Below are 20,441 nucleotides of genomic sequence, written 5' to 3'. Positions count from 1 at the left end.
TGTGGTCTGGAAAAAGAAAAAAAAAACGGAAATACTCCCCATCGCCTCTGACTTCAGCAGCACTTGCACACTGTAGTTCAGTTTGTTCTTTTTCTCCAGGCTCAGTAATGCTACTTCTTTCAGTTTTTACAAAAACATTTTGTGTATTGTTGCTTTCATGCCTCCACAGAAAGCTTTAAGATGAGATTTTGGCATAAAACATAATTTTTGAATTAATTTATGGCATGGGGTACATGCAGGTTATAGTAAGGCAAAATAGTCCCTACAGAAAACATTTTTTCAGATTTAACGCTATTTTACCATTATCATTATACATGAAAATGTGTGTAGATTCTTAGACTTCTGTAAACTCTGAGTTGGTAAATTTCTCTATTACGAAAGAAAATATTTTTCCAGAAAAATAACTCACTCTTGGTTTACTTTCTATGGATATTGAATTGTTCTTTTGAAACACTCTGGAAAGCCATGAAAAAAATCTACAAAATACTATCAGTATTATATGTGGCACCTATGCAGGTATACAATATTTTAGCACTGTGTAAATTCTGTCTATTTCTTTATCTGTCTATTTAACACAGACATAACACCATGGCGATTGCTGTCGCTGTGGACATCTTGGGCTGTACAGGGAGCCTAGATGAGAGAGCGGCCACACTAAACCGGATCATACTGGTCGCTCTGGAGCTGAAAGACACCATGGGAGACCTTTATGCCTTCTCTTCCATAATGAAAGCACTGGACATGCCTCAGGTAGCACACACTCAGCCATCCCCCTCTACCTCACAGACTAGATGAGCTTAACTGGAAATGGAAAGATTGAGACAGATACTTGGTGTGTGATAAGACTTTTAAGAAACAGGCTTAAGCCTTTCTGATCTTTCTTCTGATCATAGATCACGAGACTGGATCACACATGGACCATGTTACGCAGGAAATACACGCAGACCGCCATCATTTACGAGAAATCTCTCAAACCATTCTACAAAGGCCTGTATGAAGCCAGTGGTAAGTTTCTGTCTTTCAGTGACTCACAATGTTGTAGATTGCTAATCCAAGATTGAGACCCGCTGTGGCAAAACTGCAGTAACTGTCACTAAAACTACATCTTCCAACATCTCACACTGTAAACTGTGTCAAAGCATCATTTGTGAACAAAATGAATACTCTGAATTTGACAACATATCAAACAGCCTCTTCCTACTGACTCCCCTGCTAAAATCAGAGCTGTGCTCGTTTTTTTTTTGGTTTTTTTGCTATTTTAACTCATACACTGATAAAAAGTTGCAACAAACAAATTAAATATGTACATACTCAAGTTTAAGGCTCAGCTGCAACATGGGCCTTAATGTTCACCACTTTTCTTTTGACACTTTTCCCAATTATAGCAGGCACTATTTGGGTGGTGGATCATTCTAAGCACTGCAGTAACACTGATGTGGTGGTGGTGTGTTATTGTGTGCTGTGCTGGTATGAGTTGATCAGACACAGCAGTGCTGCTGTAGTTCTAAGAATGATCCACTACCCAAATAGTACCTGCTCTGTGAGAGTGCATGGGAGTCCTGACCACTGAAGAACAGGGTAAAAGGGGGTAACAAAGAATCAGAGAAACAGATGGACTACAATCTGTAACTGTAGAACTACAAAGTGCACCTATACAGTAAGTGGAGCTGATAAAATGCACAATGAGCATAGAAACAAAGGAGTGGTCATAATTTTATGTCTGATCAGTGTATGTATGACATATATTCATAGTACAGTGTAATATAAATTAATCTACTGTTTAGGTATAAAACGACATAGTCGCTGTCACAGCACCTCCAAAATGGTAACTTTACAGGAGAAGGAAAAAACCTTTTTTAGCTTTAATTGGAAGTTAATAAAACAAGATTTTTTTTTTTTCAAGAAAATTTGGTAGATGGCGCTTAATACATCTTTGTGTGATATACTGACTAAAATCAGATTAGATAGATCAGATTAAACTAAACTGTTAAAACTCATGTCTGCATTTTTGCAACAACTTTCCAAAATGCATGTTTTTTAGGATCAAACTTTCCTAAATTCAGTTTAAATAGAAAAAAAAGAATGCTTGGTTCTCTGAGGGCTAAAATCCAGAAAAAAAAACATTGAACTACACAGTCCCCACCCCTTATACCCCTGATCACATGATGCGTTCAATGGCTGAAGTTTGCTTCTGTAATTTGGAGGATGATTCAGGCATGCAGTTTGCACAATGATAAATACTAGCTTTCACATTAGCCATCTAAGATATCAGTCTTATTTGCTGGTCTATTGTTTGTATTTTGTACCATGTTAAAAGTCTTAAAGTTACAGCATGCTCCACCGTGTCTGCTTTAGAAGCTGCACGTGTTGGAGGTTGGCATTGTTGAATAACTTGCCTGAGCTTGAGTGAACTAACTGTTCTGCTCTCTGCAGCGGAGGTGCCACTGAGCAGTGCCACAGTGCCACTGCTGATGCCCCTCCTCACCCTGATGGAAAGACCTGCAGTGGCCTTTGAGGGCATGGAGCTATGGGAAAGCAATGATCAGGGCTGTGAGATCATGCTGCGCCATCTAGAGGACGCCCGCGCTGTTGCACGGAACGCTGACACCTACTCCTACAACTCTCAACGAGTCCTGAAAGGTAAGACAAGTAGTTGAGGAGTCAGTAGCCACTAAGAAAACCCTGTTTGTGTAGACTGTAGCGCAGGGTATTACAGGAAACGCACTGAGATAAATACTTTTAGCATGTACACCTTGATAATGACAAGCTTGGCTAGTGCTGGACAGCACTGATAAAATTCAATATCATGGGATTTTCCAAATATGTCACATCATGATGCATCAGGTATTTAATTTTGCATTCAGTGACTGGCCCTGTGTTTCTTAGACACTGTGAATGCCTTATAAACCTAACATAGCTTGTATTGATTGAACCATTTTGTTTTATTATAAGTTAATAAGTGATGAAAACTTGAGTATCACAGAAAATTCTGATTATCAAATAGTAGATTTTGAAGTATTGGTAACATTTCTAGCATTGCAATTAAAGATGGCATGACACTAAATTTACTGAAACATGCAGTATTGGCTGATACTGAGGCAATTTTTCTGCTTTAAAAACTCTGAAGCTTTAAAGTTTGATGCAAAAAAATACTGTGCTAATTATTTACTCGCTCCTGATGTAGGTGATTAACCGAGACATGTTTGGTGTCCAAATTTTGCTTCTTAACTTTAGGATCTGAGCAAAGAGGCTAATGTTGCTAACACACACTACAATGCAAGTCACCCAAATAGCACAAACTGTTTCTGTAAAAATGCTTCACTAAAACCACATCCAAGCCTTCCTATGGCTTAGGATGAATTTCTGTCACCTATAAAAATGAACAAAACTTCCATTTTAGATAACAGGGTTTGTATTCACAAAGCACCTCTAGAACCAGTTCTTGTGACAGTGACGGTCATGAATACAGAGGAATCTGACCCGTCCTGTTACGTTCCAAAAAATGGCTCCTCGTAGTGCTGCACTTTATTTTTTTTTATAGTTCAAATTAAGTCATACTATGTTTGATACCACATTGACAAGACCTAGATTTGAGTGCTGAGAGACATTTATGGATTTATTTTTACTGAAACATTTTGGGCTATTTGGGTGACTTGCATTGTAGTGTGTGTTAGCAACATTAGCCTCTTTGCTCAGATCCTAAAGTTTAGAAGCAAAATTTGGACACCAAACATGGTGATTTACAGTGTTTGTTAGCAACGTTAGTCTTGTAGCTGCAGTTCTAAGTTAAAGAAGCATGTGGACTACAAATATGTCTCAGCCAGTCACCTCTACACGTGGGATAAATGGACAACTGGTTACATTTATTTACTTGCTAAACTGTTGCTCAGAAGGGCTACACTATATAGACAAAACACCACACTCTAAATCCATAGGCATTAATATGGAGTTGGTCTTGTTGGTGTGTTCGATTATTTTTAAGGAGGTTTTTTTAATATATTTCTGCAGACTTCCGTCCCAATGAGGACATGCTGGAGATCCTGAAGACGGACTTCCAGCTCCGCCTGCTGTGGGGCAGCAGAGGGGCTGCTGTGAACCAGACGGAACGATACGACAAGTTCAAACTCATTCTGACTGCACTGTCCAGAAAACTGGAGCCACCTGTCAAACACACTGAACTCTGAGGAAAACGGACTATAATCAGCTCAAAGAGCTGTACACAAGCAAAGACTTTCTAAATCTAAACACCACAAGCAGAAGACTGGACCCCATGGTCGAAAAAGTGGTGTGAAAGAAGAAGCCCCTTTGACAAGTACTTTGACAGGTACCACAGACCTTCTAAAAGCAAAATATATCTAAAGACTAAACCCAGTCACGTACACAGAACTCAGCATAAGCAGTCTTTTAAGGATGCTCAGCACAAGAGGATATTTTCCTGCTCTTTGGGTCTCAAAGACAAGATCACATGGATAATGAGATGAAGAATTGAAAAAGACAAAGATGCGATGAGGAGTATAAATAAGTATTCATGGAAAAAAGCATGTGGTCATCATCACTTGCCATAAGTGGCAATTATGTGTTTTATGAAGGGCCAGGTGATGAGCGGAGAAAGAGGATGAAAGGCACGTGAATGTGCTTCAGTGGACTATGAAAGATCTGTTCTGATGGACATTTTGAACGTGCTCTGATATGAATATGTAGTTTTTGTACAGTAATAGATGTCTAGGAATCAAAGTATCGAGGTTCACATTGGTCATTGTATCTGGGGGGGGAGAGAAAAAAAAAAAAAAAAAAAAAAAAAAAAAGCATACATGGAAAATGGTGTAAATAATCGTTATGATGCCAAGCATGTGAATGCTAGTCTGTGTTATATATTTTATTAAGTGTCATTGACGTGTAAATAGTCCTTTAATATCTTTATATGAAATGATGCAAGAAGTGTATAGTTAAGTGTCTAAATAAAATGTCTGTTTAACTCAACAAATGATCTCACAGAGGACTTTTTTTTTTTTTTTTTTTTTTTTTTTAAGTGAGGCCTGTTAGGGGTTGATTATTTCTTCCAAATATTACGTTGACTTGTACACTGAACAACTGATTGAGAAAATACTGAATTGCTCACAACATGCAACACCTACAACTGAATCTGAAGATTGATGGTGTTCAGACAGCAATGTTTCATGTAAGATCTGCAACTAAGAATTAAGGGAAAAAAAAAAAGTTATCAAAACAACCAGGTTTACTAAGTGAAACTCAAAATGATCCCAGGAACTAACTAAAAACTGAAGTTAGGTAAGTAAATTAGGTAAGTAAAGTCTTCAAATATGAGTGGGAAAAGCTTTAGTGTCGCTTTCCTTCATGTACGTTAGTAGTCGGTTTCATATCCCATCTTTCAGATGACTTTTTCTAGACATGGGGTGATTTTATGAAACTAATGCTGAGCAGGAACACATCCCTTCTCTTTCCACTGAAACTGTGTACCTTTGATCCTTGACTTTGGACTTGTCCTTGTATCTAAACCCAGTCAGGAACACTGGATTCTGATTGTGGATCTGAATGGTAAATTTCTACAAACATAATACATTAACATTTATTATTAAATGTAATCATTGGAAAAATAACAATAATACATGATAAAGGTGTTCCATGACAACTTTTGATCACTGTATAAACAAGGTGTGTAGCTCAAGAAATACAATAATAAGTTATTCACTTTTTAGCCTCAGTATCACCATTAGGCCGCAAATCCACAAATACAAATGGAGTATTGCTAGCTAGATCACCAGAGTGATCAAGCAAAAATAAAGAATTTATCCTTTTACACATTACTATGGAAGCCCATTAACAGGTTTTCCCCTCCTTCTACAGTTCTGGCAGCAGTATACTGACTTAGTATTTTGAAATAATGACTCCCTTATCAAAATATTGACTTAGCATCACACAGTAATTCCTTATTGTCTCAAAATAATGATTTAGCAAAATATTTACTTAGTATCCCAAAATAACCAATTTACCAAAATGACACCGCAAAATCAATTACATTCTTAAATTTATTGACTATTATTTCGACAAAGCATCTCACAAGTCTGAGAAAAAACTTTATCAAGCAAATACATCATTCTGAAACAGCAAGGCATTGCTTTGAGATGCCAAGTCAGTATTTCAAGAAAGTATCTATCGATACCAAAACACAGAAGAAATATCAGTCTTCCACGCTTAATACTGAAAAAGTATTCCGGTCCGGTCACACAAAACATGCACAGCAAACAGAAGGATTGGGACGAACAGACTTTAGTATTTATTTCTTGTTTGCTCTTGATCAAACACAACCCAGAACATAGTGGTCACCACTGTCTTACTGTACAATATAATTATACAAAGGTAGCAGTCAGCGCCAACACCATTCACTCACTCATTCATTTACTCACTGAAGTTCAAATTCAAATGCAATAGGGTAAAAAAGTGCATTGGTTAAGACCAGGCTCCAATAAAGTATTGTTCAGACAAAAAAAAAAAAAGAAAAAAAAAAAAAAAAGAAAAGAAAAAAAGTGATGATTACAAACAGATAACGGCACGATTCTTTAAAAGCGAAGCAAAGTCATTCACTCGGTTAAAAACCCTATAAAAAGACACGATAAAAACATTCAGTATGAAATAAAAGTTGTTAATACTTACAATTCAGTAATAAAAACTAACTAGGTATATACACATGTATACATGTATACATATATCCATATGCATACACATCGTTTTCATATATGTATGAAATCACATTCACAAACATACGCACTGAAAGATGGGCATTTATGAGGCCCCATTACGAGGCCCTTGCGTGTTCTTCAAGCACATGTGAAATCGTGAACAGAGTGAAGGGTTTCTATAGGCTGTAAGGATGTGGATGGCTGGAATGCTGAGTGAATTTCTGAGGGTCGTCACAGGTCCAGCTTTTGGTCCACCTGCGTATGGTGATGCACCCCCTTGCTGGTCTTAGTCAGTACTGCACCAGGCACCGGTGATCCACAGTACAGGCACCCACTTGGTTTTCGTGTTGGGGACTGCTAGCATAGCTACTGTGGTCCCACCCTGTTTCTACTGTGGTTTGTTCATGCTTTGATGGCAGAACAGTGAGGCATGACAATGACTCTTGAATGCATCAGGGAATGCAGTCGAAATGTGAAAAATACTCAATGGACACAAACAAGACAAGACATCACATCATAAGTAGGGTGAAAAGGGTTTAGAAGTGAACAGGCTGAAGTGGTTTTGTCCTAGTAGGGGCTGAATGGGTCAGCCCTGAGGGAGGAAGTAATGAGCTTAGATCATGCATGTTAAGATGGGCAAATGAGATGGTGCAGGCAAAAATATTTGTTCCCATGACGGCGCTGGAATGGAATTCAACAGGATGGAATGTTAGTGCCAGGCACACTTTTAGGATCAATGCATCAAACAAGCTTTGGGTTTTAACCTCCTTTCATGCGTCTGATTCCTCGCATTATGCTTCCCACACCTACACCACAAGCCTCTGCTGCAATGGAATGATGTTAACGGCAATGACAGTGTCAGCATGCAAGACATGCATCCTGTCCTCATTTCCTACATTTTTCCCCCGCACCCTTTCTGTCTCTTTCAGTCTGAAAACCCTGAACTACCTACTATTAGACCCAGAGCAGCATGTCCCCTCCACCAACACCACAGAGCCCCACTCTTCCACTCAGGAACCTGTAGCCACAGAAAGAGGAGAGAGTACAGTCACTCACATAGATCAACACTAGAGAGGACTGAGGGGCTGGCCAGGGACAAGAGGTCACGATTAAAACAAACATTGTGGAGATCCTGTGTGCCATGATAAATCGACTTGAACACATAAAACGATAAGATATGCGCTTCATGATCTTACATAAACCTGCAGTAGTGCCAAAAAATGGGGGCTGTACAAATGCACCTGACAACCATAGGCAACCTTGTTTGTTCAGGACTCAGGACACTCCTCAAGCTGGTATATGTAAAAGTAGTATAGGCCACAAAAACAAGTTTAAATGACCATCTCAAAACCACTTAATTAACCAATTCTCTTAAACTATTCTCAGTGATTTCTGACCTCTGCAGGCCAAAGGCAAGGTGGCACCATGGAAAAACATGTCATGCAACACTGCCACCTAGAGGAGATCCTCTGAAATGCAGCTTTTGAATCAATAATTCTGTATAGGAAGGTCCCTGCTGAACAGATTTACTGAAATGAGGCTAACTATGGTTGATAAACATTACCAGTACTTAACTATTTTATACTCTTGCATTACTGTGGAAAAACTACAGAGAAAAAACAAGTTGCAGAGCAGCTGAATGCAGGTCGTAGTGTTAGCGGTGCTGACCGAGAGGTCATGGCAAAATGAGGGACAATCCAAATGAGAAAAAAATGAAGAAATTACTTTATCAATTTACTTTGCTCAAAATTTCCATGCAGACACAAAATGGAACAAATTAAGAACAGTGTGCTTGACACCTAATAAAATTAATAACAGGACAATAAACGTAAATTTTTAAGAAGGAGCTAATTTGTCACTGAGGAAAAACCTTCTCAACTAGGAGGAATACAGTCAGTCAGTCATAGTACCCTAATAGTTGTCATGGTCACTTTGGGAAGAATGGGTGTGTGTACATGTGTGTTTGTCCAGGGCTCACACAGTGAACAGAGTATGATTCAGGGAGTCGTGCTGCCAATGCAGCGTCAATTCTGACATGCACATGTTCCCATTCCTGATGTCTTTACAGGCCACCATGCCGTGGGTGATCAAATGTAGGTGACCGCACCTTTGCTGTGTTTCTCCAGTGTGATCTCCACATAGGACGTGGGCACATAGCCTTCCTCTCCACTCTGCTTACGAACTCGTGTCCAGCCGTCTCCTTTATCCTCCTCTATAACATACAGCACCTCATCCTCCTTCATCACCAACGTGCCCTCGTTAGATCCTGTCAACACACACATAGCACATGCACACAGTGGTATTAAAAAATAAAAAAATAAATAAAAAATAAAAAGTTAATTCAAGCAATAACACATTCTGCATTACATAACTACACCATAAAGTAAAGCACTACAGAATTAGTTTTATACTGGGAGGGGCAGTCTGTAAAACTTAGTGTGAAATGGCCTTGAGGCTTTGCTGCCCCTTTCTAACAAAGACACTGTCCTAGATGTAATGAATATGTAATATGTATGCATGGTGCCTACATATTATGGACACACAGCCCACTAATTCTCAAGCACAAGCTATGTGCAGGCGTTTTTTGGTGCATGTGCGCATCAGACAAACTTACACATAAAGACATCCAGTAATACAATTACTTCACAAACATATGTTTGGAAAACTAAAGTTGTGTGAGCAGTAAGAGAGACTGCAGAGAGCCAAGCATTATCCATTAAACGCATAGGTTTGTACCATCAAAAGAGTAGAGCGCTTTGCAGTGTCCAATTGCAGGAAGAGGATCATCATCATCAAACTCGTCATCGAACTCGTGTGGGTCAGGCTGTGGGGGGGACCGGTGCTCCTGGCTGTGATCGTCTGTGTAGCTGCCCTCAGGACTATAAAAACACAGACAGAAAAACAATTACCACATGTAGTCTTATAATCTATATGAACACTATCATTAGCGTTCTATTTAATGATTACAAGCTGCTGCACTTTGATTTAAGACACGAGACAGTGTGAGACTAGACACTCAATGAGAGGAGATTCCTTAAGCAAAATGATACTGTTCTGTTTAAGGCAGCTATAAATTTAAATGCCCACCTTTCTCTGCCATGAGGAGCATGATGATTTACATCTGTGCTAGGCCGTCGGTCACTCCGAGAACTCTGTTTAGCCCCCTCTACTTCTGCCAGCCATGTCTGAGAGACAGACAGAAGGAAAGACTTGAAAAAAAGAACTAGAAAAATGTATTCTTGAATTTTCTCTTCAATTTGAATAGATCAGCATTCAATGTACCCAATTCTCCCCTTACCCCAAAGGAAGTTGCCAAGTAAAAAGAAGTCTGACATCTCACATTTACTTCTTTAGTTTTGCACTGTAGCACCAAAGGGTATCAACAAACAGCTTGGAAGTAATGAAAGCAACTTCCCACCAAATTAACATCAGCCAAGCTGCACATCAAAATAACCATACATTTGTATTTAATTAATCACATAATCTCAAATAGACTTGTGAAATAGGCTTATGTAGCTTCTGAAACTGTCTCTACAAAAATTGAAAAAAGTACTGACAAAATTCAAACTTTAAGATACAACTTACAAGGCTACAACTACTGGCTACACATGGCTACAAGACGTAATGTATTTTATCCATTTTCATAAATAGCCAGATGCCATACAGCATAAAAACATGACCAAGTCTATATGACAAAGCTCAACAACTGTACGCAGTTTGAGAAGTGTGGAATGCTTTAGGCATGCCGTCTGCAGTATGTTAATTTGTGTAGACAATCAGAATGTTGGTAAACATACATGTTGGCTATACGTCTGGGTGGACAACTTGCATCCAGTCAACATGAAAGCAGCTCAATTGATGGTACAATTTACAGTAAATACAAAGAGAATATGCAAAACCTTTCCACTTTTCCTGCTTTCAAAGCTGGCAGAGGTGATATTAATAGCATTAATCCCAGGGAGAGACCTGAGTTTGGTAAGACTTGCAGCCCAAAAGCCAACAGCAATTTAGTTAATTCTTTCAGATGAAGACGAAGTTGCCAAACACTATTACATGACCAATAAGTGTGCCAGAATTAAACTCGCAAGGTATGTTGTATTGTGTCTTTTTTTTTTTTTTTTTTTTAAGATAATAATAGTCTGTAAAGATTTTGTGAGGCATGTTGAGTATGTTGGCTCCTATTTTTATGCTCAACAGAGAAAAATATTCATTTTGTTTAATCTATACATGATTCTGGGGAAATGTAAATATTTGTATGAGAGCAAAAAAAGTACAGTATATTGATTCCTATCAGCAAGCAAGTTAAACTTACTAGCATACGACATACTGAGACAAACGATGTTTGAGTGGTAAAAAATTACCAAAAGCCTGTTTAAATCATTAAACGTGGTTATTATAATGGCTCTTTACATTAATTCCTCCTAGATTACTCTGAATATTTCTGAAAGATGTTCAAGCTCTAAGCTCCTTTGTTGTATCTGGTCATAAAATCTCATTAGCCATGTCATTCTTTCTTCAGCCGGGGTCGACCAGAGAAGGATAAGGTTCCTCCCTTGAGTCTTGGTTCCTCTTTAGGTTTCTTCCTCTTATTGTTAGGGATTTTTTCACAACTGGGGATTGGACCAGGATTCAGTTCCTTATGTCTATACATGGACTCCAGTATATTTTCTTTTTTATCTCTTTGATAAACCTTCCATAAACTGCTTTCCTTCAATAAACTCTTTCTGTAAAGCTGCTTTGAGACAACTAGTTGTAAAAAGTGCTATACCATTTAATGTTGTTGTTTTAGCCGTCTCCCAAGCAGGTGGGAAATGAATTAAAACCTAAGTTGTAATTTCACCTTGTTCCCATTTGGGTCAGATGTGCAGTGGGAAAAACACCTCTATAAAGGAAGTGCTTCTTCATTAAACCATGTAATGAAATGTTCATTAATTTGATGGAAATTAACAACACAAATTTCTCAAGCTGTTACAATAAGGTAACAAAAAACGTTTTCCAATATCTAACGTTTAAAAAAAGAAAAACTGATCTCAGGATTACAAAATCCTGTTGTATCAAAGAAGCGCTACCCATGTTATCCATCCTAAAGTATGTTACTGGGTGTTGTGTAACACTGATTTGTCCTATAAGCTCCCAATAACTACTTCAGTGTTTTATATCTAGTGCAAAACTAAAGAAACAAACTTAAACACCAAACATGTCTTAGCTGATTAACCACATTTGGAGTGAAACTGTGTAAACAGGGGTTTTTTTTTTGGCCAAACTATTCCTTTAATATATCTTATAACAAAGGAAACCACTGCCTGAATTCATCAGCACTGCTTTCTGTGTATAAAAAAAAGGGAAATGCGATGTGTCCATTTCTCCACAAGGTGTCACTAACAAACAGTGTTGCCCAGTTGTGCACTACAGCTCATGTCTCCAGATGTGCCTTTGGGGGCTGCATTTCCTTATATGACCATAACAATGGGGCGCTTCACTGGGGAGGTTACCTCATTTTTATGGATCTCAGAGCGCAGCTTCTCCATGTTGCATATGGTCTCTGAGATCTTTGGCTGGAGACTCCCAGGATCACCCATCTGAGGGTTCTTCTCATAAACGTCCTTCATTTTGTTTAATGCATCTCTGTAAGATGGAGATTTACAGAAGAGAATCTTCTCACAAACTAGCAACCACGACATGGACTACAAAACATGTCAGTTTCATGTAAATTATATAATATAAATAAATTATATATATATATATATATATATATATATATATATATATATAAACACATTTTTATGAACAGTTACTGCCATGTTCTACCTTTGGTCCATTTCTTTCTGAAGTTCTCTACTGAGCTCGTCAATCCTCTGCTGTAGTTTCTTACGTCTCTGTTCCGGGGGGAGGTGGCTGAGATCTTCCAGGTTTGGAGCCTGGAAAGACATAGCTTAGCGGTTAGCGACTAACATGTTGAAACTTGTGGACAGACACCCTTACGCAGCTAGTCAGAGAGCACTACGAAACAAAAACAAATCCCAAACGAGGTGTCCTTCCCAGAGTTAAATGGGCTCATGTACTGTTAAAGCTCAGAATGAAATGTGTATGGTAAGATCAAGCATGGATGGCTAGAATGGATGAAAATTGTGATCATATAAAAATACATTATTTCACTGCCTTGTTTACATAAAGTAACCCAAAAAACTTCAAGAAGGACATCTTCACAAAAAAGCAGCGAAGAACAGTAGTGATGGCTCTCATTCTGTCTTTAGGAGGGTGAAGGATCCTAAAACAGGACTGACTCTAGGACCTAGACTCTACTCAAGTCCACAGGCATGGCTACTTCTACAGCACTCCAACACTATATCACCTCCATACTCACCAGCTTCACTGACCACTGAGCAGTTGTGGTTAGACCACGCCATTCACAAACACACAGAAACACACAATGACAAGTAGCTCATCAGCATTGGTCAATACTCTGGCTCCAAGGACGGATTTAGACACTAACAGCACTTCATCATGCTGACACAACAGGCCTGGGCTGAGGCCCGGAAACCTAGTCTGTGTCTAAAGGTTCCCCTGGGTGAGATAGGGTTAACACAGCAAGGAAGGGGACGGGACAGTTAGCGTTCTTATGGTAGTCAACAAACACTCGCCACAGACTACAGACCACTATTGAGCTCGTCAGTCTGATGAAGGGGCGCCACTTATTCTTTAGCTGGCCTCAGAACAGGACCTTAAAAGAATGTAGATGCAGAACTGAGCAGATGATCATGAAGATTTTTTGTTGTTTGAAACTAACTACTAATCTGCCATTAGTAGTTAAAGTAGTAAGTTGGTTAGAAGATCAGTGTCTGGTTGCGAGTCAGTACGAATGATAGTTAAAGTAATGGTTTGGTGAAAAATGTAATTTACACAATGATCCTTTTAACCCAGATGCAGTTGTTTAGCCAAGACATGTTTAGCATTTAGATGTTGCTTCTTTAGTTTAGTGCTGGAGCTGAGAGGCCATCACTGCAAACAATGTGACACTAGAAAGCCAATTATCAACTCTTTTCTGTAAATACATCCCCAAAACTCTACTCAACCCATTCAAACAGCATCCAAGACTATCAAGTTCACACAGATTTGTTGATATTTAGAGAACACTATGACTTTGAACTACAAAACTTCACCAGGTAGCGTTTTAGACACTTCAGCTAAACACTGTTTACATGGTTAAGCTGTTTGTTTCTATAGCTTACAGAAAGTCATACTGTGCCCTAAACCCCATCAATAATTGTCTGCATGACATTAATGAAGACCTAGATGTGGTTTGACTGAGTTGAGAGAGGTTTTGGAGATGTATGTACAAAAAAGCATTTGAGTGACTACTGACTTCTGGTCAATACATATCTGCAACATGAACCTCACAGGTCCAGCACTAAAATAAAGAAGTTAAATTTGGATGCTAAACATGTTTTGGCCGGTCAATTACATCTGGGGTAAGTGGAATATTGTGTGAATCAGATTTTTTGCCAAACCATTCCTCCAAGTGGCCAAACACCACTGAAACATTAAAATACCTACTGAAATACCCACTGAAATACCCAACACCTGTAACCCGATTTCAACGTTTGACAAAATCTTTTCACAGCTATGAGTGCTGGTCTAGCATCAACTCCTTTCCACAATCAAACTCATACAAGAACTGATCCAAGAGCAGCACTCTAAGAGCCTAAAAGGATGATGAACTGACCTTCAAAACCGGTCTTTCTCTGAAAGATTAGTCAATAACTGAAATCATCAGCAAAACACAAACACACACACGCACACACTTCAGCAAACTCTTACCCCTCTCTTCAGACCCCGGAAAGATGGGATCTTGGACTTTACCGTTCTCATTTCATTCAGACAATGAGCTATCCGCTCAGTGGGGAACTTAGGAGACTGAAAGTGGGCATGAGGGAAACTAGGGAGGGGTGGGGGAGGAATGGATGGGGGAAGCTGGGGCAACAAATCATCAAAAGGTCAACAACTAAACAAAAACAACCAAACAAACAAACAAAAGGCACTCACTATGGCTTGCCAGTCACCAAGTTAAATACTACATTAAAAACAAGAATCAAGACATGAAATGCAGCTACAAAACCAAGCTACATAAACAATGACTGCAAAAAGAACTGAATGATCAACTTCCACGTGAATGAACTGATGAACTGAGAGGACCCCCCCCCCCAAAAATGGTGCAGTTAAATAAAAGAAAAGCAAAACCTGTAATGCCCTGGTGGCATGCCAGTATGAAGTGTCATGCCATAAATAGCAGGTTACTGATTAACTGTATGTTAAACCCTTTTACAGCTCTGGCAGGTCAAAGTCTTGTGCAGGCTTGTAAGATTTGGTTTACATAACCTGTTCTGAAAAAGCAATTGCTTTATAATCATTAGGGAGGAGAACCTGATGTGAAATTGTCTTTAAACTGGAATACTGACTAAAAACAGCTGTAACGGCATATGTGAATGTATACAGTAAAATGTCTTGTGACTGAGTAGGTAAAAAGGTGGACCATCGTGTTAGCATAGTATATGTGCTTGTACGTGTGCAAGTCTTACTTTGGGTTTTTTCCCAAAGAGCCACAGCTTGTTCTTGGCTTTTCCGATAGAGTGTTTGGGGTCAGGTTTGCTTCCATCGGTTTTAGGGGTTCCAATAGTGCCGTCCGATCCTGTGCGCTGGATGTTCTGACTGAAGTCCTCGAAGGGGAAGTCACCTGGGGGCTCAAACCCTGACTTGAATGACTCTACTACGATTGATGAGTCCTGTGGTAGAATGACATCAAGTTAAAATAACATACGCTGATCACTAAATCATAACACTGCTCACATAAAACTGATCACTGCTGAAGGACAGTAATAAGACCTTTGCAGCAAGCTGGACTGCATGAACAACACTGAGCAGTGGCAAGTGGTATTGCAACATTGTGTACACAGCCTGTCCTTTAAATCCTATATACTTAATATCAATCATTACACAAGCTGAGCATAGTTATGAAACATATTAATATTACATGTAATGAATCATGGGCATTGCCAAATGGTATGAACAGGCTCAAGGTGGTCAGCCACTCTGAAACAGGCATGTTAACAGAGGGTGTGGTCTACATTCTGGAAGAGCCTGGAGCAGATCCACACAGCTTGCTCCTAGGGGCCTATACAGGCACAGCCCAGGATAATGGGAAACCCTCAGAAGAGCATGACCTACACTTGTAAACATGCAAGGCAAAGCAAAAACACTAACACAAATATTCTAATAACTGGACTGTTATTATGTGGAGAGGGTAGGAGATGGGTCGTGGTCATGGGTGTAATAAGATTGAAGAAGTCATACTGGACCTTTTTATGAGCATCATGGGAAAGAGCTCATAAGCTCTGGCCACAATGTTGAACTTCCTCCTTAAAAAACTCCCACTTTTGACAATGTTTACCAGACTACATTGCCCAAAGGCAATACATTTCTCAACGGCTTCAGAGCATAATGGCAGCTGATATATGAGAAAGTGAAACATGTAATACAAATGCTGCAACTGCTTTGCCTTCTGATAAAAGCTCTGACTATCAGATTAGGTAACACACACTTTTTATGCCAACCCACAATATCAAGATAACTAAAAGATTGATACAGCTGCCCATTTTTGCACCTTCACTCACCCTGCGCTCATCCACGTTTTTGGCAGCAGTCACCATGCCCTCCAGACACTTGGAAATGATGGGGATGACTTTCCTCTCCACTTCAGCAAAGCTCCGGTAGGTCTCCCCCAGTTTCACTGTTCGACGTTCATCCATATCCTGTAGGTTCTGTAAAATAAGCAAATCCAAAAATTATATTATGCACACTAATACAACCATCCTTTGTAGAAGCTGAAACAAACCTTACATTATTTTTTTGCAAATTAGTTTAAAAAAATTAAAATCTAAATACAATACAATTCAGATGGGAAGCGAACATTTACCTTAAATATCTGTGGGATGGCTGCATTGAAATGCTTCCACTGTTCAGCATTAAAGTTCTGCAGCTGAGCAGCATACTCATTCTTACTCTCATCTGCCATGTGGGTTCTCAAATACAGCTGGGCTTTAGCCTGAGAAAAAAAAAAAAAAAAAAAAAAAAAAAAAAAAAAAAAAACACAGGCAGGACTTCCAACTGAAGCTGCAGTAAGCAGAAAATTCAATCAAAACTGACTTAAAGTGACTGGAATGATCTGGAATGAAAATTCACCTATATTTTAGAAGTAGGACCAACAGAATGCAGTGTTTATGTAACATTCTAAAGCAATGTTGTCAGCTGCAAACCACAAATACAACTTTCTGCCTACCTTTTCCACCTCCGACTTTGTGGCATTGATGTCGTTATCTAACCTCTCAAAGATTATCTGGGACTTCTCAGCTTCTCTGCATTCTCGCTCAAACTTTTTCTTGCTCTGTCATATTCACACAGGAAAAACAGGAACAGAAGCTCAGCGTGATATGAAACATGACCTGGGCCCACATGCAACAATCATTCAGTGAGAGTGCTAATCTGCACGCAGTAATCTGCTAAAGTATTATGCGCATGAACAGTGCTGCTGGAAAGTTTGCAAACTCTTTAGAATTCTCGGAATTTCTGCATAATTGTGACCTTAAATATGTTCAGGTCTTCATCCAAGTCATACAAATGAACATAGCTTTAAAAAAACCAAAAAAACCAAAACCCCACCACATACAATTCTATACTTTTAATTCCTTTATCAAAGAGAGATCCAACATCAATTCTCTTTCAAGGAAAAAAAGTAAGTGAATCTGTGTTCATTTAACCTCTGTGAGCAGGAATGACTTCAACTAAATGTTTATTGTAAATGTTGATCAGTGTGTTGGTCACTGTGACCACCATATTATATAGCTGGAATGAGGTTCTTAAGGAGTGTGATACTTCTCAATTAAGCCAAAAAGATATTTTGTAACTCATCCATCCAAAGAACATTCTTCCATGGCTTTCTCTTTGCTATCATCTTATACATACTGTTCCTGTCTGGTGTTTGCCTGATGGTGGACTCATGAACAACGACATTAGCCAGTGTAATACAGGCCCCCAAATTTCATATGCCTTGCTTTTGGAGTTTTTGATGGACGACCACTCTTAGGAAGGGCAACAATGTTGCTGAATTTCCTCCATCGCCCCTATTTTACTGTCCTCCAAAGTTCTGACAGTGAACAGTTGGAAGTCCAAACTTCATAGAAATTCCAGCGTGATGAGCATCAAAAACTTGGAGATTTCTTGGGACCTCAGAAAACAAGAGAAGACCAGATGTTGATAATGAAGATGCAGGTTGATTTTTATTTTATTTTCTAAATAAGGCACCCAAACTCAAACCTGTCTTTAATCCAACTGATTGAACCTTCTGACTCAAATTAGGCCATAGACTAATCTGATTGTGCTAGAGCTTCACATGATAGTCCACCATAATTATTTAGTATTGGATCAGTTCGTTCAACAAGTGAACGTAAAAGTCTGTACTTGTGTTTGTTATTTGTTTTACTAGATTTGAATTCAAAGACAAAGATCTGAAAAAATGTTCAGAATTCTAAAGGAGTCACAAGTTCTCTAGCACCACTGTACCCATCAAACAGCTGGCATGACTATTATAGAAGATACCAGACAGAATCCAATACAGTAGCAAACAAATCAGTGGGGTGAAAGAGCGAAAGTGGCAATTTGTCCTTTGGAGTTTGTCAGAACATCTGTGTTTAATTTTGTGACAGTGCACAAAGAGGAATACCTAAGGCATTACAGCATGGCCATTCTCAATGTGAGATTCAGCTGTTGCTGGCTAGCACTTGCACTAACCATAAAGCTGCAAAAACAATCCAGCTTTACTGTCTACAACACACACTGACAGCCTCGCTCTGTACAGTGTTACAGTCTGCTGTTTGTGTGTGGTAAGGAAGTGTGTGTCTGTATGTTTTGGAGGGGCTGGGGGGGGGGGGGGTACACTGAGTAGTACACATGAACTTATGCCAACAGTCTTCTGCTGTACCCTTCCTTGTTTCTTTCCCTGTCCTCTCTCACACAAACACACTTACAAAGATGTGGATTTGAATATCTGGATGAGTGTGAGGGAGAGCAGGTCATAGCTGGAGAAAGGTTTGTGGATCGGTCATCCAAACACACACTCAGCCACTGTAGCTGATACAGGTGCAGACACACAATCTAACAAATACTCACATTGTCCATTTGTTTCCAGCACTGTTCCAAATACTGCTGGGCTTTCCTTCCCTCCTGAAGGTGCTGTGAAACATAGAACACATTTTTTAAAAACAGGCTCAAGAGCTGGAACAAAATACTGGCTTGCAGATGGATATTTATCATATCATCAATAAAGCAGGGACCATTTTCCTGCTTATTTTTCTTCTAATGCTCAATTATATATGATGTACCAAAAACAGTCGAAATCCTTTTTTACATGACTATTTTCAAAACTCTCTTTATCCCATGCAATTAAACAGACTATTTTTTGTTACTGTGCCTTTAAGGCAGATTTTTGCAAATGACCTCTGTTCTGACAGGCAGCCATGTATTACGCCTCGTTTAATAACAAGGCTGAAACATTTGTTATAACTTTAATGTGAACGGGTGAAGCTAAACTGATGTATGCTGAATGGCTGGGATGTCAATTTGTTGGTTTTTGTGACATCACATGAAAACGGGCTGTTTTTGCAGCATAGTTTTCATATAAACACAATACAGACTGGAGAGTGAGTGGTGTATTTTAAAACAATTACATTACATAAAACCCATTTCATAAAAAGTGGTTTTAAAAATGAGCTTTTCCATAAAAATTAGTTTTTACCTTTAATGGTGTGTTTATACATATGAAAAAGGCAGATACCTCTGATGTGAGGAAAACTGTTCATTTCTAAAGAATGGCACAATCTCACATAATCTCATATTACCACCTAATATTGTATCTCCTGCACAGAGTCTCTTAGAAACCTAGATCTGGGGCTTCTAGAATTTTGGGAAACTCTGCTTTGGTGCTACCATATATTTAGAATATATTCACAGATTTTATCATTTGGGTTTATAAAAAATTTGAGAACTTTAAACTGGCAGTCATACCACTGAGTGAAGCTTAACAAAAACTACGAAAGTCTTTAAATGTTAGACAATATTAAATTATATAATTCAATATTACTGGTTATGAGAATTTTCAGCTCTTGAAAATCTGCATACACTACAAACGTTTCATAGTGGTCAGGTCCTAGTAAAAAGGCTTGTGTTTTGCACTGTATGACCGAGATCCTCACATGTTTTCTCTCTGCCTTCAAGTCCTGCGAGTATCTCATCAGCTCTCCATACACCTTGTGACCCATGTCCTCGGCAACGACCTCTCGCTGACCCGCATAGTCATTCAGCTCGTTTAGTATGGCATAGAACGACAGGCATGACGTGAACCTGCAAAACCGAAACACACAATCACTCAGACACTCAGCACTTTGGTCTTGATATATTATAATAAAACCTTACATTGAAAAACAGTACTTTTAACCAGCATATACAAATGTCCAGTATACTGGACACTGAATATTATATATTACCCAGTAAACAAAAAAGAATTCATACACTTTTATTGAGCATGCAGCGGACATAATGAAATATTCATAACAAAAATATTTTTTGTTTTTGAAATGTTTAGTCTTGGGACTGTGTAGGTTAAAACAATGGTTCAGCCTAAACTCAAATTTATAT

General features: G+C 38.9%; 2 protein-coding genes across 8 annotated transcripts in view; one reads left to right on the top strand and one right to left on the bottom strand.

Moving 5' to 3' along the window:
* The window catches only part of bcar3 (BCAR3 adaptor protein, NSP family member), a 133,083-nt gene extending 128,099 nt beyond the window's left edge, over positions 1-4,984 (top strand). For 5 of the 6 annotated variants that reach the window (XM_037535929.1, XM_017693516.2, XM_017693519.2 and 2 more), the window contains 4 exons: positions 579-750; positions 894-1,005; positions 2,434-2,640; positions 4,009-4,184. In XM_037535929.1, the coding sequence (XP_037391826.1) occupies positions 579-750; positions 894-1,005; positions 2,434-2,640; positions 4,009-4,184 (667 nt within the window). Of the gene's footprint in view, positions 1-578; positions 751-893; positions 1,006-2,433; positions 2,641-4,008 lie in introns of all 6 variants that reach the window. The other variant, XM_017693514.2, reaches the window with a different exon arrangement.
* A 1,288-nt stretch (positions 4,985-6,272) lies between these two features.
* fnbp1l (formin binding protein 1-like) overlaps positions 6,273-20,441 on the bottom strand; it is a 51,439-nt gene continuing 37,270 nt past the window's right edge. Inside the window, exons 4-15 of one of the 2 annotated variants that reach the window (XM_017693513.2) lie at positions 20,000-20,147; positions 18,918-18,980; positions 17,032-17,136; positions 16,669-16,797; positions 16,367-16,513; positions 15,275-15,478; positions 12,507-12,616; positions 12,191-12,323; positions 9,786-9,883; positions 9,435-9,577; positions 8,806-8,964; positions 6,273-7,716 (exon numbers count right to left, since the gene is read on the bottom strand). In XM_017693513.2, coding sequence (XP_017549002.1) covers positions 7,709-7,716; positions 8,806-8,964; positions 9,435-9,577; positions 9,786-9,883; positions 12,191-12,323; positions 12,507-12,616; positions 15,275-15,478; positions 16,367-16,513; positions 16,669-16,797; positions 17,032-17,136; positions 18,918-18,980; positions 20,000-20,147 — 1,447 coding nt within the window. In that variant the 3' untranslated portion in view covers positions 6,273-7,708. Of the gene's footprint in view, positions 8,965-9,434; positions 9,578-9,785; positions 9,884-12,190; positions 12,324-12,506; positions 12,617-15,274; positions 15,479-16,366; positions 16,514-16,668; positions 16,798-17,031; positions 17,137-18,917; positions 18,981-19,999; positions 20,148-20,441 lie in introns of both variants that reach the window. The other variant, XM_017693512.2, reaches the window with a different exon arrangement.

Source organism: Pygocentrus nattereri, chromosome 28 (genome assembly GCF_015220715.1).
Source record: "Pygocentrus nattereri isolate fPygNat1 chromosome 28, fPygNat1.pri, whole genome shotgun sequence".
Classification (NCBI taxonomy): Eukaryota; Metazoa; Chordata; class Actinopteri; order Characiformes; family Serrasalmidae; genus Pygocentrus; species Pygocentrus nattereri.
Note: the sequence above shows the minus strand (reverse complement) of the source record. Positions and strands in the feature narration are given on the sequence as shown.